At 50.0% G+C, this 25,992-nt stretch overlaps 1 protein-coding gene across 4 annotated transcripts in view; it reads right to left on the reverse strand.

Annotated features, from left to right (window-relative positions):
* Positions 1–25,992, reverse strand: part of Trappc9 (trafficking protein particle complex subunit 9) — a 489,946-nt gene that overhangs the window by 440,174 nt on the left and 23,780 nt on the right. For all 4 annotated transcript variants that reach the window (XM_076556025.1, XM_076556023.1, XM_076556024.1 and 1 more), the window contains 3 exons: positions 23,468–23,589; positions 20,413–20,538; positions 7,118–7,334 (listed from right to left, as the gene is read on the reverse strand). In XM_076556025.1, the coding sequence (XP_076412140.1) occupies positions 7,118–7,334; positions 20,413–20,538; positions 23,468–23,589 (465 nt within the window). The remainder of the gene's footprint in view (positions 1–7,117; positions 7,335–20,412; positions 20,539–23,467; positions 23,590–25,992) is intronic.

The following is a 25,992-nucleotide window of genomic DNA, read 5'->3' on the forward strand; positions in this document are numbered from 1 at the left end:
ACCCAGACGGTTTTTAAGTGCGCTTACAAAAATCACAACAAGTGCCCGAGGAGGAACAGCATGCGTTCAGAGGACAGAGAAACAAAGGAATTCCATCTCGACAGAAGCGACAAGGCAGTCTCAGAAGAAACAGCATCCAGCCAGATGCTGGAGGGTGACTGGGAAGCCTGGCAGGTGAGGAGGAGGTCTGTGCATCCGTGGGAAAGGGACTTCAGACTGTTCTCAGCTAGGCCCTGTGCAAAAGACAAACCTAAGACAACTCTAAGTGTGCCTTTGCATAAAGTCCAACTGCTTTTAGCCTGAAGCCGGCCTGGAGTACAGTTCAAAGTCTCAATGGGAAGTAACCGAAAAGCCTCTTCAGTCTCACCCAGAGTCCCCTGAAAACACATCGAATGATATTCCCACTCACGGGGCCCGTCTCAACATCTTACAATCACCCTCCCCCGTCTCCAAAGTGATCATTGGGTGCTCCAAAAACGCTTTCCTCTCTGTACAGGTTCTACTCTTAGCCCATTAAATCCCTCCAGAATACAGCAAAATCAGCCTGGACCCTCTGCTCCCCATTTCCCAAACTCGAGGACCTTTCCTTTTCTCTTCTGCCAGTAACTCTAAGCCCTGACTGTCCAGATGCCTCGGCCTAAACTCCAATCAACACCATCAAGCTCACTGGAAGACCACACTAGCAATGGACTTCTGCTCCGCGGGATGCTGGCCTTAATGGCTCTCAAGACTCAATCCATCTTTTCATACCCGCTCTGTGTCATCCTTGGAAATTCCACCTGACACTGATGGCATGCTGAGCACTGTCCTCGGCACCCTAAAGGGGGGTTTAACCCTTCCATCAACTGCTGTCCCCAAGCTGCAGACACACAGACGCAGGCCATGGGGCAGCTTGGCCAAGGTCACGCCGTCAGTAATGGCATCCTGGGCTTCCATCTTTTCATATGTCCCATGGTGCTCACAGTATCTCTCACTGAGCTGTCAGAAACAGGTTAGTCGTGTGAAAGTATTACCAAGAGGCCACCGCCTGCCTTGACGTGGATCAGACAGGTGTTGTGGGCATGTGCACCCACAGGGGACAAGGCAGCCTCACTCAACCCTGAAGTGGGACAAGCCAGGCAATCACAGTCCAGAGTCCCTGCCCAGAGCATCACTCTGTGTGGCAGCTGCTGTAAGTACCACAGAAAGAACAGGAAATAGCACTTTAATATGAACAGCCACTTTTGAACAACTACTTTTCTGTAATACACAAAAAGAGCAATGTTTTTTAATAAATAAAAATATTCCCGACTACAATACTTAGTATAAAGCTACAGTAATCAAGGCAGCGGGATTTTGGCAAACGGACAAACAAAATAATTGATAGCAGAGAAAAGAGAATGCAGAAATCCGCCCACGTAAGTACAGTCAACACAGCTCTGACAAAGGAGCGCAGTGGCCCAGCAGAGCCAAGGCGGGCCTTCCAGCAGACCAGCCAGGACATGGGATGGCCACCAACCGGGCAGTAAACCAAGGCGCTAACTGTGGACTTCACAAATAGTTCACCAGAATGGACCTCCAATAAAACAAAAAAAACCTCTCTAGAAGGGTCTACGTGGTTACGGAACTTCTTTGGGCTCTATAAAAATTGCCCCTACAAGTTGATCAATGAAAACTGTAGGTCGCATTTGGTCGAGTAATAGATTTTTAGATACAGCTCCAAAATCACCATCCATGAGAGAAAGAGCTGATGAAGTAGATGCCATTAAAATTGAAAACTGCTGTTTTGCAGATAAGCTGCCAAGAGAATGAGAAAACAAGACCCACGCTGGGAGAAAATATTTGTCAAAGACACTGCTAAAGAACTGTTATGCATATTATAGAAGCAGAGAACAAAGAACCTGGTTTTCAAATGGGATCACCAGAGAAGACATTCAGAGAAGCATAGGAAGAAATGCTCAATATACGCACTAGATAACAAGATCCCACCGCACACCTTAGTCCAGAACACAGACAGTATCAAATGCCGGCCAGGACACGGAGCAGAGGTAACTGTCACCCACTATCTTTGAGAGTGAAAAATGGGACAGCCACTTGGGAAGACAGTTTGCCAGTCACTTACAAAACTGCACATACTTTTGCCATATGATATAGCCACTGTGCTTCTGGACATTGGCCCAGAGGAGCTGAAACACTGCATTCATATAAAACCTTCACATGGCTGTTTATGGCTGCCCTAGTCATGAGCGCCAACCAGGAATTGTGGGGTGAGTGTCCACATGCCTGATGCCATTCTAGAAAAAGGAAAGGGGTGGAGATTATGAAAGGCTGTGTGGCTGCAGGGGTCTGGGGTGAACAGACTGCAGCGGATCTTTAGGGGGATCCAACTATATTGATTGCCCACAATGGGGGATCCAGTCATCACACATTGGTCAAAACCCAAAGAATGTCCGGCACCAAGAGTGAGCCCTGATGTGAGCTGTGGACTTAGGGTAAGGATATGCTATGTTGGTTCATTGGCTGTAGCAGATGCTCCATCGGATGGGGAAGGTTGGCTACCAGGGAAGGCCATGTCTCTATGGAGAAAGGGGGGGTCCCAGAATTCTGCACTGTATGGTCAGTTTTTCTGTGGGTCAGAAACTGCTTTTAAAAATAATTTTGTTACGGTTTACTCTTTTATGTATGTAAAGTGTTTGCCTGCACATGTGGATGAGCACTACATATGTGCCTCGTGCCCACAGAGGCTGGAGGGGGGTGGAGGATCTCTTGGAAATGACTGTGAGCCACCACGTAGGAGCTAAAAACTAAACCTAGGTCTTCTGCAAGAGCAGCGAGTGTTTTTAACTACCGAGAAAAATCTCAACAGCCCGTTTTTTCTAGTTTTCAAATAAAACGAAATCATACAGAAGGAAGTGAATTGATAGAAAGAAAATTTTATATATATAAAGGAAGACCAGAAGGGCCAATGGAATCGCTCAGCAGGTGAGGAAGTTTGCTGCCAAGGCTGATGACCTAAGCTTGATTCCCTAGACCCACAGAGGGGAAGAAGAGAACCGACTCCTGCAAGTCAACCTCTGACCTCCACATGCAAGCTGTGGCATGCACTCGCACATGTGCGCGCACGCACACACAAACACACACACACAAAAAAAATACATAATTACAATTTTTTAATTAAGAAGACTCACTTTCAGAGCTGCTACTGGTGAAGGAGACCTAGCAATAACCCATCCTTTCACTCCAAACCACATACCGAACACAACAGAGGTCTCTAAGCAGCAGGAGCCACTCCAGGCCACACCGGAGTCACCACACAGCAACCAGGTGTGCCTTTGCAAAAGCTGGGGGTCACTCTGGCAAGAGGACTGGAGAGCTCATGCTGGTGTGGGAGGCGTGCCGAGGCTGGCCAGACACCACCCCAGTCCGCCGCATCCCTTCCACATGCCTGCTCCAGGAAAAGCAAGCGGGGAATGCCGAGTGTGGAGAGGGTGCCATGTACTTCACGGGCGTTCTTCTCTACATTTCTCTTCTGAAAGGAGAAAAGTGCTAAGCGGGCTGCCGAGGTGGCTACAGAGAGGCCAGGAATTTGGGAAGGGCTATCCTAGTCACCGATTCCTAGAATCTGGGTGCTCCGTCAATGCATGCCTATGAGAACGCAAGAGCCATGCTCCCTGGAGAATCATGCCGTCCCTTTCCTGCTTCGCCCATGTTCAGATTGGTTCTCAGGTAAGCCTCGTAACATCATACCAGCCACCAGGACCAAGCCCAGGCTCATTTAGATGCCAAACTCTTCATCCCACTCAGTCTGACCTTGGCTCCCAAAAGTCCTACAATTCCTTCCTCACTCATCATCGCCCCTTCTCATTCCACTTTCCTCTACTGACCTCTGCCCTGATTCGGGCCCACCGAATACTTCCTCCTTTCTTTATCCACAACCACGGGGGCTCCTGCAGGGTCAACACAAAGCAGGGGCTTCCCCATCCTCTGGACAGACATGAACAGCCTTCTCCGTGTTCAAGGGACTCTCAGACACACCTGGCCAAGCCCCTGGCATCCAGAGCCCCACCCCCCGACCCCGCCACGGATGCATTGTCCTTGCTCCTGGAACAAGGGAGGGAAGCCCCTAGGATGGCTCCCACCATCTTCGGAGTGCTGGAGAGCTGGACTGGAGGAGGGCAGCAGAGGACGGACGGGGGGATGATTATGCAGAGCCCACAGTGGCCTGCAATGGTCACCCCATTTGGAGGTTTTGAGCACCTGGTGTCCCCAGGTTCCATGGGGCGTTCTGCACAAGGAAGTGCTGCATGGTCTCAGCAGTGCTCTGAGAGCTAAGGGGCGGGGCAGGGGGGTTCTGTAGTGACAGCTGAACTCTTCAGACAATGGAGACAGCCCAAGAAGCTGACAGGGGGCCTCAGAGACCAGCACAGCTTCTAAGAGGGCAGCCCGCGAGGCTTAGAAATACAGAGACCAGCTCCGACACCCAGGATCCGTCACATCAGTCTGCAGGCCCACTTCCCCTCAGGGTTGCCAATTAAGCAACAGGTGCTCAACAAACCTTGGGTCCCACCCTATCTCTGGAAGGGACAAAGTGACAGAATAGATGGGAACTTTTTAACCAGAAAACCACACTAGATCAGTCAATTCCGTGGGGACTGGAGGAAGAACCCGGCTGAAGGAATCCAGATGCCACTGAGGGCTGACAGCAGCTGAGAGCACCCACGTGTCCATTCCAACTCACAGCAAAGTGACCATCGCAGGGCCATCGCGGGGCCATCGCGGGGCCATCGCGGGGCCATCGCGGGCTCTGCATAACCATCCTGCCCGCCCTCTGCTGCCTTCCTCCCTCCAGTCCAGCTCTTCCAGCGCATGAAGAGAGTGGGTATCACTCTAGAGGTGTCCTCTGTTCAGGAGCAAGGGCCATAACATGTCTGCAGAGTCTAAGACCTTCTGGAAAGGGTTCCAGACCCTCCTCTTGACCCCTGCACACAATCCTAAGATGAAAGGAAGGGACAGGAGCCAGCCAGACAGCTCAGCAGGCCGAGCCTGCGCCACCAAGCCCGATGAGCTAAGCTCTATCTCCAAAACCCGTGTGGCAGGAGAAAAATAAATCCTCCATCTTGCCCTCTGACCTCTGCACGCACACCATAGCGCTCTCACACACACACATTATAAATAAACTAGCTCAAACGTGTATTTTTAAAGTCAAGGACAAAATCGACTTCAAAGTGATACCACACAGCAGTGTGGTGGCACGTGCCTGTACAGCTACCGACTGGGAGGCCACGGCAGGAAGACTGAGGGTTCCAGGCCATCCTCTGCTAGTAAGTTCAAGGCCAGCCTGAGCGACATCGTGAGACCTTGTCTCAAAAAGTTAAATAAATAAGACACTGTCTAGAGTGAATCACAGTCAATGACGGTACTGAACGTAGACAAATGTCAAGGTCCATGGTTAATTTTTTAAAAAAAAATAACCCTCAGCAGGGGTGCAGGATGGAGGAGACCTGGCTAGCAAGATCACAGGAGAGACAAGATCTTCTGTGAGCCTAACATAAAAGGACAACAGCAGCAGGTCATGTGAATGGAAAACTGCCCAGCAGACTTCTGCCTGCTCACCTTGCCCCTACGGGGAGGGAGGCTCAGGCAGGGACTGTATGGTTTGTTTTGCCACAGGACCTCACTCTGTAGACCAGACTGCCCTCAAATTTATTCCCATCCTTTTGCCTTGGCCCCCTCAAGTGCTGGGATTTCAGGTATAGGCTATTATACCTGCCCTTACCACCTACACTTGCTCATGAAGTCACACCACCTACACTTGCCCATGAAGTCTCACCATCTACACTTGCCCATGAAGTCACACCATCTACACTTGCCCATGAAGTCACACCATCTACACTTGCCCATGAAGTCACACCATCTACACTTGCCCATGAAGTCACACCATCTACACTTGCCCATGAAGTCTCACCATCTACACTTGCCCATGAAGTCTCACCATCTACACTTGCCCATGAAGTCACACCATCTACACTTGCCCATGAAGTCACACCATCTACACTTGTCCATGAAGTCACACCATCTACACTTGCCCATGAAGTCTCACCATCTACACTTGCCCATGAAGTCTCACCATCTACACTTGCCCATGAAGTCACACCATCTACACTTGCCCATGAAGTCACACCACCTACACTTGCCCATGAAGTCACACCATCTACACTTGCCCATGAAGTCACACCATCTACACTTGCCCATGAAGTCACACCATCTACACTTGCCCATGAAGCCCTATTGACTTGCACATGACCTGTGCTATTTTCATGCCACTCCAGACAACAGACTGTGGCCCGCAAGGCCTTGAAGGCTTACCACACTGCCCTTCACAGAACAGTGTGCCTCATCTCTGAGCCAAGCAATCCCCTTCTAAAGACTCTGATCTGCTGGGGATGGAGGTGTCAATGTGAAGAGCTGCCTGGAAAGGCTGGTACTAAAGAGTCTGGGGAGGGTGATGTCTGTACACTAGTCATCAGGTGGATGGAGAAGGAAGGGATTTGTGATTGAGAGTGGGAGCACCACCGGGGATCCAGCTGCACCCCAGCAGATGGACAAGTCAGTTCTCTCCTATTGAAAGGCCACATCATCACTAGCTCTGGGTCCCCATCTGAAGCAGTAATCAAGAGAAGGAATTTGTCTCTGACTAAGACTTTGACTAACTGAGCATTGTATTCCACATTACACTATGTTTTAATATTTATCACTATTACAGAATCAGAACCTACCACAAATGTATAGCTGTGTGCATACACATACATCCAAGTATATTTATTCTGGAAAGGTACATTGATTTTGCTAAACTAACAAAATTTCATGGGATAAGTAAAAACATTAGGACTTCAAGCATTGTGTTGGTGACAGACAGACCAGGGCAATTTCTGACCTCCACTAACAAAGATGCAAAATCAAGGCCACACGATGTGCTCCAGGACTTCCTGTTGTGACATCACTGTTATGAGTGGCTATGCAGGAAAGGGCTGTGGCCACCTTTGAACCACAGGTGCCCACTACAGTCCCACAACACTCAGCCGATGCTCAAATGAATTGAAACAAAGCAACTTCCACCCCAGCCCCAGGTCATCAGTACCTTTGTTGAAGTCCTTGGGGTCTAGCGACAGACTGTAACCGGGCAGTGTCTCCAGAAGGAGCTTGTAACAGGCCCTCCAGCCAGGCTCCGTGATGCTAGGGGCCACGCATTGCATGGCAGCCACGCGCTTGAAGAATGCTGACTTCCGGTGGAAGCCGATCAGTTCGTAGAGTTCAGACAGGATGCTGTAGCGCTGGATTTTCTCTTCTTCAGAAAGCTGAAGCATAGAGAGAAAACAAGAATCATAATGTACCTGGAACTTGAGGCCCTGTGGGACCCCTGTGAACACCCCAAGACCTTCCATGAGCCATGGCTCCAAGCACATCCAGCCTTTTGCTAAGAAGGTTCTCTGGCAGAAGGGAGTTGTCACACAATGCATGAGGCATCCTTCATAAAAGGAACAAGAGTCCACCATGGCAAGAGATGGAGAAGGGACTTTGCTCAGCTTCTTGGAACATATCACGTGGAGCCACATGACTAGAAGATGATGATAATAGCACCTAACTTAGATCTGAGAACTCCTGGCTCATAAGCACGCTTCTTCCATCTCAATGGTGATGGGGCCATAACGACTCTGCTCATAAGCATCCACTAGATGCCCACATCTAGGCTTTTTTTTTTAAATCAGCTTACATTCCAGAACCAGACCCACTTCATTGTAGACAAGGGGCTGTGTAGCAGTTTCCTCCAAGATTGAAACATTCCATCCTGCAGGAAAGCTTTAAGGTAGAAGGTAAACTACTCAAAATAACCTCAGGAAGTCCCTGAAACTGACCAGATTCACTAGATCCCCTAGCTGCCAGAGTAACCAATCAAGCTGCTGAGAGCCACATCCAGACGAGATAAGCTGCAAAGAAGACTCTGAGGCCCGCCCAGCTGTCTGAAAGGTTTTGAAGCAGCCGTCCTCTTATAACAGGACTAACCCTAACAGGGCCAGTCGGTCTTTTGTTTTTTTTTTGGCCCCAGGGGCCAGTTTGCGAAGACCTCTGTCCCATATTACCCCATCATCCTATGTGGACTTATGTCTGGCTTCAATCAGACCCTCAGGAAGTATGTCCGGTCTGGTAGCCAATCAGGGTCCTACCTGGCCACAAGCAGGAACTGTTCTAGCTATTTTCAATCAAACAGACCCCTGACACAGCAGACAGACAGACCCCTGACACCACAACCACAGTTTCTGACCAGATGTTATGAGCAGATCATAAAAATGATTCCTGTACCAGTAAGGGTCTACACCCAATCACTTCAAAGTACACTTAACCGCAGCTGGAATTCCCCTACCTATGCTTAAAAAGAGCCTTCGAGCTTCTCTCTGGGCCACCATTTTGCCACTTTGTAAGATGGTCTGACCTCAGCATGCTGGAATTTTTGCTCTGGAGAATTAAATACTCTTGTTGATTGCACATGTGTCTGGCGGTCTTCATGGGACTTCTCGTGGACCCTAACGGTTTAAACCACCCGAGTCACTTAGAAAGGACACTCTCCAACCTACTGAGCTAAGTGCAGGCCGGGCAGTGTGCTCCAGCTCCCAGCTTTTGTGAGCTGTGACCCATGCTGGGGTGGGCCATGGTGATGCAACTGCCTTTGAGTGACTTCTGTTGCTGTAAGAGAAAGGGATTGGTATGGGTTCAGGACACCCCAAGACCAAGTTCTCAGCACAAAGGAGATTTACTTACCACAGTGGGACAAGGGGCAACAAATTAGAGACAAAGACAGGAGACAGAGGATGAGGAGAAGGGGAAGAGAACAAGGGAGAGGGGGAAGGGATATCTGTCCCGGAAGCGGGGACAAAGGACTGCCTCTGGATAGAGAGGAGACAGACGTGGCACATAGGGAAATGGTGCTTTATAAAGGAACAAAGGGAACCCCGGTGTTAGGATGAGATGTTGAATTTTAATTGGGCATGTTAATTAGGTGAGCCAAAGAGGGCTTTGATTGCTGGACTTCACTACTTTAATAGCTGGACCTTGGTAGTCAGTCTCATGGGAGACAAGGCACATGGGCACAGGCAGCAGCCCTCCCCAGACACCTTGGAAAAGCACCCTGTACTGTTCAGCACCACTAAGTCTACAGCGTTTGGCTGGAGCAGCCCGACGGACCGGACAGGACTGTGTGCGCTGCTCAGGAGCCCTGCAGTCCACAAAACCCAGCCCCGATGCCTCACAGTCATGCCAAGTCTCGACCGCAGTCCCAGCCACGCCCACCCAGAGAAGGCAAAGCCATTGCCATGTCTTTTCACTTGCCGGCACTCGCTGCACCCATGGGGAGCCCACAGGGAATGTAGGAAGAAAGGGCCCCTCCCTTGGGGCCTGTGCCTTCACAACAGACAGATCCCCAGCTTAGAACCCATGGGGAAGATTCCAATGAGCCAGGAAGCTGAGGGACAAAATAAGTACCGCCTGTGTGGTGAATACTTCAGACAAGGGTCAGCAAGTGCTGAGTGAGTGAGGAGGCTCTGGGGCACAGGGCTCCCCAGCTACACACACACACACACACACACACACACACACACACACACACACACACACACACTCTCGCATGCATCCCAAATCCCTCACACCATCTCCTTGATGCTATCCTGATGATGTTCTCATACATGACCTCCAGCCCCATGGTCTTATTCCTCTCTGAGCTCCTTCCCCCTGCCCTGGGGCAGCCAGACTCTTCCAGAGCTGCAGCATCAGTTCCACTCCCAGGGATGACGCACGAGGACCACACCGTGCCCGGCTGGATCACAGGTGTTTGACGTCATAGGTGCTGCTGTGGCTTTTGCCATCCTGCTGGTGGGACTTTGGCATCCCCTGATAACCAGACGCTGAGCACCCTTCCCTATGATTACTGGCCACACTTGGATCTCCCTTTGTGAGATATTTGTTCAAAGCTCCTGGCAGGTTTTTTAATTAGACCATTCATCTTACTATGGAGCTGGGCTCAATCTTCATGAGTTCCAACCCTAAGTCCTTAGTTATACATGTTAGGTGAATCTTTTCTCCCTATCTGATGCCAATTTTCTTTCCTAAGAAAATCTTCTGTCATAGTAGAGATGTGTCATAGGACAGAGCTCACAATATCAATTCCTTCTCTCTTGGTTAGCGTCCCCTGTGTCCTTGGCCTAAGAAACCTTAGGTCTCAATGATACTCTGAATGCTTCCAGAAGTGTTTTGATCAGGTCTGTGATACATGGACACCATTAAACCTGCACAGGACACAGCCTTGCTTCAGAAGGACTCCAGTGTGCCACTATCAGCCCCGGCAGGGGACAAGGAGAGAGAGATAAAAGAGAGGCCAACTTCCATCACATACTGGGAGACCCCCTAGACCCTCACTTGGACATCCTGCATACTGAACATGACAACAGACGCTGATGATGGTGGCCTCAGCTGGGGCCCTTTCAGCAGATAACAGCAAAGAGAGGGCCCAAACTCTTGACCTCTGACCACCAGGATTCCCATGCAGGGAGTCCCATTTCTATTGCAGAGAGAAGGCTACACAATCAGGTGGTCTAGCCTCTCGTTCTTCATACCGTAGGAACACAACATGACAGGAAATGAGAAGTACTCTCCATGGATGGAACTGAAATGACTTCAGACCCTAGAAAAGCTCCCTTGTGGAGAAAGCCCGGGCACAACTGTTTTCCAATGCCATGCCAACAGTGACTGGGAAGCTTCTGGTTAATACAAGTTCTGGGGGGGGGGGCAAAGCTGCACTGAGCTAACGTGGGCAGCTCAAGGATCTGGGGGAGTGCAAAATGGTCCTAGGCAAAATCTTGAGATGCAATCAAGTCCCCGAATTCATTTCTGACCTCCCGCTCATGTAGGGGGGGCATTAATCAGCACATCTTTGTCCTAATTTTTCAGCAGGCTGCATAGTCACGACCTCTGAGTCCAGGGCCCAGATGCTTATGCAAATTTCCAGCAGAAGCATCTCAAAGACACTCGAGATAAAGAGGCCTTAGTCATAAGATGGGTCATTCCGGTATCAACTCACCACTCTACTTCCCACCGGAAAGTGGGCTGACCCCCACCTTGTTCTAGCAGTAGAAGGAAAGTGGTGGCATTATTAGAACATTCGGGGGGGGGGGGGGGGGCGCGGAGAGCAGCACAGTGCTCTTAGCAGGTCTGAGCCACAGTCCATCCAGCCACCAGCTGCGCCATTTTGCCTTGTCCTCTGAAAAAGGAAAGACGGTCTAATCTTTCGGTGTCTGGAAAGACTAAATGAAATAATGTAGCCATTTAGGGCAATGGGGAACAACTGTCAACAGAGACCTCTACAAGACCTCTAAAGGGGTTATTTCATTTTTGAGGGGAGTGTGTGTGTGTGTGTGTGTGTGTGTGTGTGTGTTGTGTGTATACATGAAGAAAAGTGCCCATGGAAGCCAGAAGAAGACATAAGATCTGCTGAGGGGTGTGTGTGTGTGTGTGTGTGTGTGTGTGTGTGTGTGTGTGTGTGTGTGTGTTGTGTGTATACATGAAGAAAAGTGCCCATGGAAGCCAGAAGAAGACATAAGATCTGCTGAGGGGTGTGTGTGTGTGTGTGTGCATGTGTGTGTGTGCATGTATGTGTGTGTGTGTGTGTGTGTGTGTGTGTGTTGTGTGTATACATGAAGAAAAGTGCCCATGGAAGCCAGAAGAAGACATAAGATCTGCTGAGGGGTGTGTGTGTGTGTGTGTGTGTGTGTGTGTGTGTGTGTGTGTGTGTGTGTGTTGTGTGTATACATGAAGAAAAGTGCCCATGGAAGCCAGAAGAAGACATAAGATCTGCTGAGGTGTGTGTGTGGGGGGGGGGGGTGTACGCGTGCGCGCGCGCACATGAATACAGGTACCCATGGAAGTCAGAAGAAGATCCTCTGGAACTGGAATTACAGGAGGCCGTAACCCACCAGATGTGGTTGCTGGGAACTGAACTTTCAGCCTGGGCAAGAACAGCCAGCACACTCCTAACAGCTAACAGCAGGCCATCTCTCCAGCCCCTGTAGATAAAGACTTTTAGAATCACAGGCTACAACTAAACGAGTGAGCCAGGAATGCTAAAGAAAACAGCTTGGCCCTTGTCCACCTCCAAAACCTCAGGAACTCACAGAGCTCTGAAGAGCAAGGCTTTACAGGAAGGGGCTTTGAAATCGCCTGAGACGGCACTCCATACTGATGCGGATGTATAAGGCGGAAGGACACAGTCTGGACGCCCTCCAATCTACAAGACACAGACACATTCTGCCCTCTACACAACATCTGCAGCTATCGTACAGAAAGACGACATATTCAAAACTACACGTACTTTCCACTAAGCCTGACATAATGGCCCATGCAGGTAGGCCCAGCAAGGGACCAGAAAGCTGGAACGTTAGAGTCACTTGAGCCCCCGAGTTAGAAATCACTGTGGGAAGCATGGAGAGCTACTTAGACAACTTATAAAGAATTCTTTACTAACCTTTATGAACTTTGTTTTTTTAAGTTACAGCACCAAATGAAACAGAACCCTAAAGGGACACAGCAAATTAAGAAAGCGGTGAATTCGGAAAATGGGAAGACAATCTACTGTCTACAATAATGACACTGGAAATTTCTAGAACACCTCATCTAACCCAAGCAGTGAGATTAAAACAGGAAGTGACCAAAGCAAAATGCAAATGAGTTAAACAAAAACAAATCAAAATAAAAACCGAAATGTTAATGCTAAGTCATGGAGGGCTGAGAACGCAGCTCAGCAGCCCATGGGTGGAGCTCTTGCCTAGGGTGTGTGTGAAGCCTAGGGTTCAATGCACAGTGCTGGGAAGAAGGAAGGAAGGAAGGAAGGAAGGAAGGGAGGGAGGGAGGGAGGGAGGGAGGGAGGGAGGGAGGGAGGGAGGGAGGGAGGGAGGGAGGGAGGGAGGAAGGGAGGAAGGAAGAGAGGAAGGAAGAGAGGAGGAAAGAAAGGGAAAAAAAGGTGGATATGGAAGAGAAAAGGGAGGCAGGAAGGCAAGAGGGATGGAAAGGAAAAGAAAAAGAATGGAGAGGAATTACTGGCTCTTTATTACAGACATTCTGTGCTCATGGAGTAAAAGACAATATTGTTTGTTTTGGTTTTTAGGGAGGTTAGGCAGGTTGAGCTGGGGTCTTACTATGGAGCCTAGGCTACTCTGGGACTCACTATGTACCAGATTGGCCCTGAACTCTCTGCCCTCCCCTTCACGGCCTGCAGAGTGCCGTGGTTACAGGCACACACATCTATGATGGTTAAGATGGCTAAACTCCCCAATTTTATCTACAGAGTCAATGAAATCTGCATGCAAATCCCTTCTGACTTCTTTGGGGGAAAAAAAAAAAAACTGGCAGGCTGATCCTAAACTTCATATGGAAATGCAAGAGACCCAGAATAGTCAGAAAAAAATCTTGAAAAAGAACAAAGTTAAAAAAGATATACTTCCAACACTAAAATTTACCATAAAAAGTCAAGCATGGCGTCACATGCTTATAATCCCAGCACTTGAGAGGCTGGAGCAAGCACAAGGATTGCCCAGAATTTGAAGCTAGCCTCCTCTACATAGCAAGTATCAGACCAGCCTGGGCTACATAGAAACAGCCTGCCAAAAAGGAAGTGGGGAGCTTTGGGTCCAGTGATTTCTTTGGAACCACAGCAAAAGCATCTGAGCTAAAACACAGAGAAGCCGAACTTCATCACAAGCAGAAATGCATGTCCTTGAAAGACATCGAGACAGGGCAGTAGTGCTGGGCGGTGGGGGCACATGCCTTTAATCCCAGCACTCTGGCAGCAGAGGCAGGTGGACCTGTGAGTTCAAGCCAGCCTGGTCTACAGAGTGAGTTCCAGGGCAACCAGGGTTTACATGAGAAACCCTGTTTCAAAAAAGAAGAGGAGGAGGAAGAATAAGGGAGGGAGGGAGGGAAGGAGGGAGGGAGGGAGGGAGGGAGGGAGGGAGGGAGGGAGGGAGGGAGGGAAGGAGGGAGGGAGGGAGGGAGGGAGGACGGAAGGCATGGTGGACACTTGGGGTCTTAGCTGCTTGAAAGATAAAGTGTGCCTATCACTGGAGCCCTGGAATTCAAACCCAGCCTGCGCAACAGAGCAAGAACGCTGTCTCTCAAATGCAAAAGGAAAACAGTAAAATGGTGCACACCCCTGTAGAGCAGAAACCTGACAAGAAAGCACCCTCCAGATCACACCAAGCTCCTACACCCATACAACGAAAAAGTGGGTGGGACCATTTGTGTTTGTGTGCAGGAGACTCTGAGTTCAACCCCTGACTCCAAAGACAGACAAAAACTAGAAAGGACTGTACCAGACAAAAACTAGAAAGGACTGTACCAGCCATGTGTGGACAGCCGGTAAGCACAGGAAAAGCTGCCCAACAACATGGGGCACGAGGGAAATGCAGACCCAAGCCAGAGGCAGCCATCACTTCCCTCCCACGGCGGTAGCTGCAGCCAAAAGATGCATCTGGATGGGAGGAGAAGAAGGAGTGGGAAGAATGGAGTCCTCGGATCCTGCTGGTAACACTCTATGGCAGTCGAACAATTCCTCGGAAAGAAAGCTACAGAGTGGTGGATGACCCAAGCGTACATCCAGGAGTGAAAACGGGGTTCACAAACCCCACTTGTGAATGTTCACAGCAGTATCATTCAACAGTCAAAAACTTGTTGGGAAACCGCTGCTGTTCACCAGGGCATGAGGGGAAAAGCTGATCTGTAGACAGAGTGGTCACTATCTAGCCACAGAAAGGAACCAAGTACTGACATCCACTAGGATGGATGCAAACTTGCAAACCCACGCCAGGCAAGCGAGTTGGAAGGAGGAGGCCAGGCTCCATGCTCTGGGGGGTGGGCAGCCAAGTGCTGGCCGTACTTCTCACTCTAGCCATCTTCCAGGAGCCTTGAAGCCCTCCCAAATAAAAAACCAAGTCTGCTGCGCATAACAAATGGGAAATAAATAAAAACAATCCCTCACGGGAGGGCCTTGAAGTGTTAGATGCAGAAAGGCTGGGGACCTCTTCATAGGACGCCCTGAGTCTCTACCAAGGGTCGCCGCTGTCATCGCTCAGAGTGGTGCCAACGCTCCAGAGAGCAGCGAGATGAATCATGCCTCAGAGATTAGTAAGTGTCTGGTCTCTGACAAGCCCTGTGCCTGCTCGGTGACTGACTGACGGGAGAGATGAATAAGGCCCCGGCCCTTCTCCAGAGTCTGTGTGCATTACCAAACTCTTCCTACTGAGAACACGGTTTTAACATTCAGCTCAGCTTTAACCCCCTGAGGTAAACACCCTGGACCGTCTACAGCGCAGTGAGTGTCTGCGACACCCTCTGTTTATGCATTTGTTTGCATTCTGCCTTGCCCTGAAGAAGAATCTAAAATCAATTTTTTTTTCAACACACACAACTTCAGTGCAGTGACAACAAAAAGATAAAAATCCAGGCACAGAGAAAATGAGATTATGGTTAAAATGAAACCAAGGGAAGGTCTGATCAGAAAAACACCCGCCCACTATATGGAGGGTGTAATTATTAAAGGGATCTGTGGACTCAGCGCTAAGGTTCCTAACTACTAAAGCAGCGAGGGGGAAATCCATGATTCCTCAAACCTATGAGAACACGGTGGCTTGCACATCCCCAAAGAGGAATTCTGAAGTACCCCTCTCATCCTTGTGCTAAAAAAAACTACAGCCACCTGCAGGGCTCAGAGGTCTCCGCCTTTCCTCTGACACTAGTCACTTCCTTCTTTTATCACTTTTTCTGGTCAGAGTGGAGCTCTGAAACTGAGCTCTCGGCCGGCAGTGCCTTGCCCGAGGGTCCACCAAGGCCACCTGATCGCCTCCACAGCCTGCCCTCTCACTGTGAAGAGACTGACTGCTCTGACTGTCCCCACAGATTCCGGCTCTCCTGAGGACGCTGGGGCAAGCCACATACCAAAACCTTGTTGGACCAGAAACTTCTCAGAGCTAGCTCGCGCTCGCGCTCGCGCTCGCTCTCTCTCTCTCTCTCTCTCTCTCTCTCTCTCTCTCTCTCTCTCTCTCTCTCTCTCTTTCTCCCTTTCCTTCTCTAGTAAGGAATCTAGCAGCCTTTCCTCCCCATTCAATGGTTTCCTTGTAAGATCCGTGAATTCCCCGCGGTCTGGCCCTGGAAGCCATTGGCTCCGCTGGCCAGTGCTGACCTGTCTGGGCTTTACCTCAGTCCCAGTCTCCCACTTCCCCTTTCCGCATTCAACAGCCCCTCCCCGACTCTGCTGCCCGGCTGACTTGGAGCTCCCACTAACAGAAGTACTAGGGATGCAATCACTCCTGTGCCTACCAGGCTCTTGCAGGGTTTCCTTAGCAACCGCTTCATTAAGGAAACCCATCAAAAAAGAAATGCAAAGAGGCTGTTCTTACATCGGAACAGAGTAGCCTGCATAAAACCAGAACGGCTTTGGCGAGAAAATTAGCCAGAGACAAAGAGCTTGCAAGTCTCCTCCAAAGCCTCCGAAACCGAAATGTTCTTAAAGGGCACACAATCTCTCCGGAACTTTCGGATGTAAAGAGGTCAAGGCCCTGTGCCTCTGTGTGACCTGTCAGATGCTGGTTGAGGTCCCCCCACGCCGCCCCCCCCCCAGAACACTTCCTTACTGGCACTTCCTCTTAAGGTCACCCGCCATTTTGGGTTGCAAACAAAAATATATTCGGTTCCTTGTGTTGCTGGGGGTGAGGGGAGCCACGGGGATGCAGGGTCGTCTTTAGGAATCACGGAGAGGGGGATTTCAAGAACAATGGGAGACTTTGTGAGAAGAGCCTGGGTCCGCCTCCGCCTCCAGATTCTCCTCCATCTTGAAAACTGGCTGCAAATGGTGAGGAAGCTGCCCAGACGTTGCCGGCGCCGACGCCAGCCCGCAAGCCCTGCAAGGCAGCTGCTTGGGGGACAGTCCGTGCAGCCCAGGAAGACGATACCCTTCGGTGCATCTTTTCCTGCATCGCAACGGTGCTCATATCCCCGGGATGCATGCATCCGGAGCAGCCCCCTAGAAGGTATCCAGTGGAAGCACGCGCTTTTTTTTTTTCTGTAGAACTGACTCACTTGGGAATTATTTGCCTCCGGGTTTTATTGTTCAGCATCGGTTCCCCTACCACTCAGCTCAGCCAGCGTGGATCGTGACTGTTCGCTGCTCACTGGACTTCAAAAGCAGGCAGGCAGGCAGGCAGGCACAGACAGACAGACAGACAGACAGACAGACAGACAGACACAAACACACACAGTCTGGCTCCTGCCCCTCCCAGTGAGGGACGGCATGAACACACCAGCCAAAGACCCCCTCACCTCTAAGCCACAGTCTTATTTGGTGCCTGTGAGACTGTCCCTTTTTCTTAAGCTCCCCTCTGAGGATATGGATGGCTACATTTAGATCACAGAATCTCAAGGAACACATAGATTCAAACTTAAAGAAAAAAAAAACAGTCTGTGAATGGATGCCAGTGAGGAGCAGACTCCTAACCATTCTGGTGTGCCCAGCAGGTGTGTAGCACTAAGTATGCATCCCTGCAGCATTTGCAACTTACAAGGAGTGAGGTGGCCACAGGCATCCCACAGAAAACAGACTGAGAGGGCTCGTGACTCCTCTAGCCACACAGGGAGGAAACTGACTGAACCTGGGTCTGGGGACTCAAGGCCCAGCCCCTCTGTTCTCATCTGAACCTTGTCATTTGTCTGTAAAACTTCACGGCCAGCACACAGATCTGTACAGAGCCAGCTACTGGCTGTCATTTGGGAGTGCCAGATAATTACCACAACACAGGGACTCCGCATCTGTTCTGCAGAGACCCTTCCCAGCACAGCTAAAGCCCCATGTATTATTCACCAGTTCTGAGCTCCATGCAGGGAGCTCCGTCTCAAAGATGGAGGAACTTGTGCTGATCACATCGCCCTTCCTTCCAAAATGTCCACATTTGACCAGTCATTCATTCCCGTCGGTTTCCACAATGGAACACACTCCACCAAGAACCAAAAGCTTGTTCTATTTCAGAAGAGCCACAGGCTCTTCTCTTTACCGTGATTATAAAATGCCACCAGAACTCGTTATTTTGCTGCCTGCTCTACCAGCAGACAAATATCAGGATGAGTCAACTACTGCAAAGTGCCTTCCTCTTCGGGCAGAAGAAAGGCCGGTAACCGCCCTATGCCGCAGGGCCACATTTACCACGGAGCACTGCTGCCCTCTAGTGCTTGCCTGAGGCCATGCACTGCAACAGCAGAGCTGGTCCAAATTAATGCCCACACGTTTTCCGTGAAAACATTTTATTTTGTAAAATGTGTGTTTACATGTCCAACTGTGAAAACAGTTTTTCAGTGTGACCAAATCCCCTACCTTTAATCTGTAAAGGTAACTTTAATAACTGCAGAGGCAAAGCTGAGCTGGGATGGCTGGCAGCCACCCAGTCCTCCGGTAACAGCTAAGCCTAACAGACTCCATTCCCCGGGCCTTCCAGGTCTGCTCGGAGCCTCTACTGTGTCCCAAATCTGTTTCCTGAAACCCCTAAGCCTGATGACAACAGCACTAGCCTGCTTCAGACCTGTAGAGCAACACAGGACCATCAACTCTAAACCTGGCTAAACCAACTTCAAGGCCCAGCACTCACTTTGAGGGTCCCACTCTCTTACCCTCGGAGTACCCTTGCCCTGTGTCTCACTTCACTCTCCTTTGGCAAACTTAGACCGCCCTGATCCCTGCTTGCCCTCCATGCTCCAGGCCAGTGGGGCTCACCCCACCCCCACTCTTTAGCCCCTTGGGTGGTCTCTTTCTATCCCTCAGCTCAGGTATTGGTGGGTCTTCGCTGTCCTGGATCTCAGTCAATGCACATTTCACAAAGCTTGTGTACGCCTGGCGTGGGACATCCTGCCTCTGGCCCTCTACAAGAACGTTAGCCTCGGCATCTCTGAAAAACCCAGCCTAGGAGGCAGGTGGGATGGCTCAGCAGGTAAAGGTGCTGTCGCTAAGTCTGACGATACAGTTCAATCCCGGGGACCCACACGGGGGAAGAGGAGAACACACTACCCAAGTTTTCCTCTGGCCACATGCACGCTATGGCACACGTGTCCACACACATGCACAGATAAATACAAATGAAATCAATGTAATTGTAACACACACACACACACACACACACACACACACACACACTCTCACAGGGCTTGGCCCAGTGCTGAACCCTGGGCAGAACCAAGTCAAACAGAACATTTCAGCATTACTAGAGACTGACATCTCGTCTTAGGCCATTTCCCAGGTAACTGAAGCGTCTACATCAAAGTACCAGGTTTTTGCCTCACAGCTACCTCATGCTGCACGCTCCACCACCCGGATCTTGCCCTGCTCTGCTCTTAGAGCAGACCCCAACATCTGTACCCTCCCGCTGAGACTTAGCCCTCCTTGCCCCACTTCCTAGTGGCTGCTGGCTCCGCTTCCATCATGGCTTCCATGAAAGCCAGGCTCCTGGCAATCTCCTATTCTGCCTTCAGGGGCCACCTCCAATGTCCCTGGTTCCCACCACATTAGGCTAGGTCCTTTGGCCACCTGCTCCCCTTGGCACCTATTCCTCTGATGCGTGTCATTCGCAGGACAGTCAACACCTGCCTTCACTAGGAAGCTGCCACTCAGTGATGGCAGGGTGGCTGCTGCTTCTCTCCAGGTCTCCTTTAACAGGATTTCTACCCAGTGTTCTTGGGCCAAGTGCTATCAGCCGGAGCCCTGGCTCCCTGGGCTTTCCTATAGACCCGTTCCACCTGTCTACACACAGCCTCCCAGCCTCTAGGCTAGGAAGCAATGCTGTCAATCCGCCACTAAGTGCTCTCCTGACTATCTTATTAAATACCTTTCCGGGGGCTGGGGGCCGCAGCTCCGTGGAAGAGTGCGAGCCTGGCCCACAGAGGGCCCTGGGTTCAATCCTCAGCATGCTCTTTGGGCTCAGGCTTTACCAACATTTGGGAGGTGCCTGGTGTGGGACAGGCGCTATACAAGCCTCGTGTTTTGTAAACCCAAAGGCCCAGCATTTACAAACGGGAAGCCATTTCCCAAGCGACGAAGGCCTGGTCAAGGCTGCAAAGCCGGCGGGAGCCGACGGTTATGATTCCAAATAGAAATGGGGAGAGGACGGTGCATGCTGAATTTTGAAAATACAATACCCAAAGGTGAAGAAGATGAGCATACAAACCATCACACGCATTTGGCTCTCGGGCTATGACTCCTTAATTTTTATCATGTCGGACAATCACTGAGCTGGATCACAGTGAGGGACACATTCCCAGGGGACCTGAATCACCCGCCACAGAGGCAGATGGGCACTTGCTCACCTGCCGGAGATTGATGTACACAGCATTCTGCAGAAACTCTGAAGCTTCCATGCCACGCTTCTGAATAGCCAGGACTCGCACGGCCTTGACGCATGCTTCCAGCTCAATCACCCCGGCATTCTTATACTGCGGGTGTAAAGTAAACACTTCCATCAGCAAAATGCAAGGATGTCTCCAGTGCTAGGAAGCTGCCACCGAGACTCCAGATGTTCCCAGCAGCACTTGCCATGCACAAGGCCCTTGGTACCCTCTGGGAAAAGCTATTTCTGAGTGTGCCTTAATGGGTACAAGTTGGAATGAACCTATGATCATCTAAGTGTGTTGCACTGATTAAAATCGTACAACCACAGTGCTTGCTACGTTACAGACTTTCACGGGGGGCAGGCAGGCTGAGGTCCCCTCAAGACCAGAAGTGATTAGCATTTAGAGGAGTTCGGGTTCGGGGATTTGGATTGTTGAGTTAGGGATGCTCAGCCCATATAACGGATGGATGCTTTGCTGTTTTTCTTAAATGTTGTTCTCACACCTGCGGCTTTAATGCAGCTGCTGGGAATGTGGTGCCCTTTGCAGAAGACATCTGGGCTGTCTGTGTTCAGTGCTGCTGATCTTGTCTCAGAACCACCTGTACCCATACCTCAGGCATTGGAGCAGAACAGGTTCTGTGGGGCTCATCCGAACCACTACTACTTAAAGCAGTGGTTCTCAACCTGTGGGTCACCACCCCCACAGGGGTCACATATCAGATATTCTGCATATCAGATATTTTTACTTTACAATTCATAGCAGTAGCAGAATTACAGTTATGAAGCAGCAATGAAAATAATTTTAAGGTTGGGGGGAGTCACCAAAACATGAGGACCTGTATTAAAAGGTCGCAGCATTAGGAAGGTTGAGAACCACTGACCTAAAGCGACACGTTTGGACAGTCCCCATTCTCTGGTCCTTGTGGACCTTAGCTAGCACTCCACATACAGTGGGACTGGGCGGCAAACTGCAGCAATACAGTGTTCATGCCCAGGAGCATCTTAGAACTTATTCTCAAGCTATAGGTATAAGCAAAGCAGATCTGGGAAGCATGAGTGTGCAGAGAGGACATGAGTGATGACAGACGTGCACCAATGGCTGTCTGGACATGGGGACCAAATGAGTACAGCTCTCTGCTCTCCTGGACCACTGCCCTACCGTCGGGACACTCATAATGATGGCCAAGTTACATGCATGTGACACGGATGTAGACAGGTGATCTGAGCCTATTTTCTGTGCCTAAAGAGAGATGTAAGGCTGCATGCAGGCTGTCTGAGGCTTCCACCAAGTCAAATAAGACAACCCAGTATCTATCTCAGCAGTGTGTCCATGTCTCCAGCTCATCTCTCCTAATACAATAGAACACCCTGAGACATTGCTCAGACCCTGAGACACTGCTCAGGAGTCCGGGAAGAAGCCATTCACAGAGCAGACCGGTTTCGGGGGAGGCCTCTTGATGAGTACTGAATGAAGAAAGCCAAGCACCGGATCAACTCTACTTAATCAGGGGTCTGCGTAGCATGGGAAAGGCTCCGGCTCCTTCAGCAGAGGAGGTGAGGGAAGAAAAGCAGAGAGGGCTCAGGGAAGCACAGAAATGAAAACGTAACTCGAGAAAAGCAAGATAGGAAGTTCCTCCTTCCGTCTGTGTTACATTACTTATGAGGAGCAGATGCCATGTAGAATACCGAACCCAGGACGAGGAGGCAATAACCAGTGCTTTATTGAGCAGTACTAATGAGCCTGCCGCTGTGCTGGCCATGTATGTATGTAAAAATCATTGACCCTGATTAAGCAGTCTATGCAGCAGAGTGATGAGAAAACAGCATCTGAAGCTGTAGACCTGCACAGAGACAGATGGCTAGAGACGGCAGCTCTGCCTACATTCTCCTGTCTGACTGCGGCCTAGGGGCCTGGTGGGGACAGAGCCACCTGACTCCTCTGCTGTGCCGGGGCAGACTCGTCTTTCCCCAGAGGTGAAGTTCCAGTGTTCGCTAACAGGGTACACTAGGTGACCTCTGAGGCTCCGGCCTGGCTGGTGAGGTGCCGTCCACCTGCAGCCATAAGTGTGGCCCACGGTGGCAAGGCAGGCTGGGAGGGCTCAGTGCAGGCTGGGGGTGCAGGCAAGCATGTAGCACATTTTCTTAATTAATGATTGACAGGGGAGGGCCCAGTCCATTGTAGGTGGTGCCATCCCTGGGCAGCTGGTCCTGGGTTCTATAAGAAAGCAGGCTGAGCAAGCCATGAGGAGCAAGCCAGTAAGCAGCTCTCCTCCATGGCCTCTGTATCAGCTCCTGCCTCCAGGTTCCTGCCCTGTTTGAGTTCCTGTCCTGATGAATCAGTGATGAACGGTGATTTGGATGTGTAGACAAAATAAACCCTTTTTCCCCCCAAGTTGCTTTTGGTAATAGTGTTTCATCACAGCAACAGAAGTAGGACACATTGATTTTCAGAAGTCCAGAAAGCTGATGTAGAAATATCAATGATTATCCCTGAATGGGCTAGGATAGTTTTTTTCCAAAATTTATATTAAATATATACTGTTTATAATCACAAAAAAACCCAAACATTTTAGGCATGTAGCACTATGCACTAGAGAATAATACGGGGTTGGGGATTTAGCTCAGTGGTAGAGTGCTTGCCTAGCAAGTGCAAGGCCCTGGGTTCGGTCCTCAGCTCTGGAAAAAAGAGAGAGAGAGAGAGAGAATAATACAATATTTACAAAAGCAAGTAAAAAAAAAACAGGTTGTCGAGACATCTCAGAGGGTAAAGGCACTTGCTTGTCAAGCCTGATGATCTGAGTTTCATCACCAAGCCCCACATGGTAGAGGGAAAGACCCGCCCCCTCCATGTTGGCCTCTGACCTCCACACCTGCATCACGGCACACGCACATGTGAGTGCCCTCAAAACACTGAAGCATGATCTACACTGAATCTTTTTTTTAAGATCTTGCAACATGACATAATGTCCACAGGGAACTTTCTGACCGGAAAGACACAATGATGCAAAAACTGTATGAAGCCATCCAGTCACCTTGCTGTAATAGGAAATGGCCTCTTTGTACTTGTCGATTATGTCCTCGGGGCTGAGACAGTTCTTGGCCCGTCCGATCTCAGTACTGGTGTCGGGATTTATGCCATTGGTGGTGAGGGCACCTGCGGACAGAGAGAGAAAAAACAGTCTTTTGCTTTTTTATTTCTTGGTCCCTTCATTACTTTAAAGAGGAATGTGCAGGAGATAAGACCTAAGTGCGTGCCGCTGAAGTCTAAACCCCGCTCGGGGTCTTCAGATTATCCGCGGGCTGTAACAATCTCACCACGGCAGCATCGTCTGCAGCGTGGCCAACTCTGGTGGGCTACCTTCTCTGTGAAGATTTTCCATTAAAGAACATGAGATCCCTTACATAAAAGTGGTCTATGGACAATGGCCCGAGGACCACACGGAGGCCTCAAAGGAGGGGAAATGTATGAGCCACTTCCTGAGCTGGAGAGCAGCCAAGAAAGTCACTTCAAAGTGCTAGTCGCCTCTCCGTGGCTGTCACTTTCTATTTCTGACCAACCCTTGCCACCAAACTCACACAGGGAGAGGGCTGTGGAGAACTCCCGTCTTCAGAACAGAAGTAACTACAGAGGGAACTCCAGCTGGGAAAAGGAAAGACATAACTGTCTTTGATGTCACAGAACACTCAAAAACTACCTGCTGAAGCCTTGGTGGCTGAGCTCCTAAGTCATGTGTTTATCTGACAGACAAGAACATCTCCCAAAATCGCACTCTCCCCACTTTTGGCTCAGGGTCCAGTGTTTCTAACTGCAGAGGGCCAGGATGCGCTTGGCACACTGCCACAGGTACCACGAAAGTACGTGTGGTACCCAGGCTCTCTAATCCAGGGCTAGTTTTCTCAATTGCATGCTTTCACTCTCTAATTCTGTGAAGTCCCTCATGCATTTTTTTTTTTTTTTGGAACAAGACAGAAGAAGGATGAGTAGGTAAGTATGTGGAAAGATGGGCTTGCGATGGAGAGACGAAAAGCTAAGCCTGCAAAATGGGGAGGGGAAAAAAGCATCCTGTGTAAAATCCTTTTGCAATAAAGAGAGGGAGAACTTTAGCAGAGAGCCACGAGGAGGTGGGAGGAAGAAAATATCTCACATCTGTCCTTAAAGAACTAGATTCAAATCCACAAGGGCCGGGGTCACAAGATGTGGGCACTCACAGACGCAGGCATCCCTTGGAGCAGAGTTCAAGAAGACAGCCATCGTATACCTGCTGTTGAACTAGAGGAAGCCAGCACCTGCAGCACCTGCAGCACCTGCAGCACCTGCAGCACCTGCGCCACCTGCGCCACCTGTGCCACCTGCACCAAAGACCGCTCCACATGCTCTCTTCCGCAATACAGCAGCTGCAGGAGAGGAGCACTAAGCTGGGTGCTCCTGCAGGTAGGGCAGGGCCCGGAGGAGCCAGGGCTCTCCCGGTTCTCAAGATGATGGAGCCACTGCCTCTACAGCTGTGCTTGGGGCCCGGCCCTGACCGCAGCGCTCTGTCTTCAGTTCTGTGCGCCTATCATTTTTGAGTCACATGTCCTGCACGAACTGCTATTTAATACACGACGACAACGATGAGGAGGAGTCTTGAAGTGTCTTATTGGCACTAACAAATTATCATCCAATTCCTGAATCTTATCCCCCCTGGAATAAAGAGGCATCGGGAAGGGGAGAAAGAGGCTTTCATTGTTCACACAGGCCACATCTCTTCTCTAGCCCAGGAAAAAGACAGGAAAAGTCCCCTTTATAAGGAAGGAAAATATGAGTGGCCCTGCTCCCTGAGTGGATGACTTCATTTAGTACAAGGCTGGTAGGTACATCTCAGAAGAAGCAACCAAAAATCATATTGTCTATAAGGAACCGGAACCTAGCTCTGCACAGTTTTAGTGGGCCAAGCTTTATTTCATTTCACTTGATAGACGAAAACAAACTGAAGATAGCCACACACAGCAGACCTGATCTTTCCTGTCATCTGTTTTGACTGCCCACACCAACATGATTGTAAGCCAGTGCCACTGAGACCAGACATTGAGCTGATAACCAAAAACCTTCCAAGAAAGAAAAGCAGGATGCAGATGGCCTCAATGGTTAAGTCTAACAAGCATTTATGGCTAAATTAACACCTATTCTCCACAAATTCTACTTGAAAATACCAAAGGAAGGGACATGACCAGTGACTTCCTCAGTGAGGCCAACACTGTCCAACACCAAGCCAGATAATGGCAGCAAAGCAGAGGAGAACCGGGCAGGCCAGTTCATAGCCCTCATGAGTGCAGACAATACTTCCCAACAAGAGCTCACTGAACCCAGTAAGGTACAACAATCACAACTACAAGCAAGGGACGAGAGATCAGCTTCATATCCCAAACTCAATGATCACAATGTGTGTGTGTGTGTGTGTGTGTGTGTGTGTGAGAGAGAGAGAGAGAGAGAGAGAGAGAGAGAGAGAGAGAGAGAGAGAGAGAGAGAGAGAGAGAATGAGAGAGAATGAGAATATAAAGGGCAAAGGCCATGACATCA

Source organism: Peromyscus maniculatus, chromosome 20 (assembly GCF_049852395.1).
Source record: "Peromyscus maniculatus bairdii isolate BWxNUB_F1_BW_parent chromosome 20, HU_Pman_BW_mat_3.1, whole genome shotgun sequence".
NCBI lineage: Eukaryota > Metazoa > Chordata > Mammalia > Rodentia > Cricetidae > Peromyscus > Peromyscus maniculatus.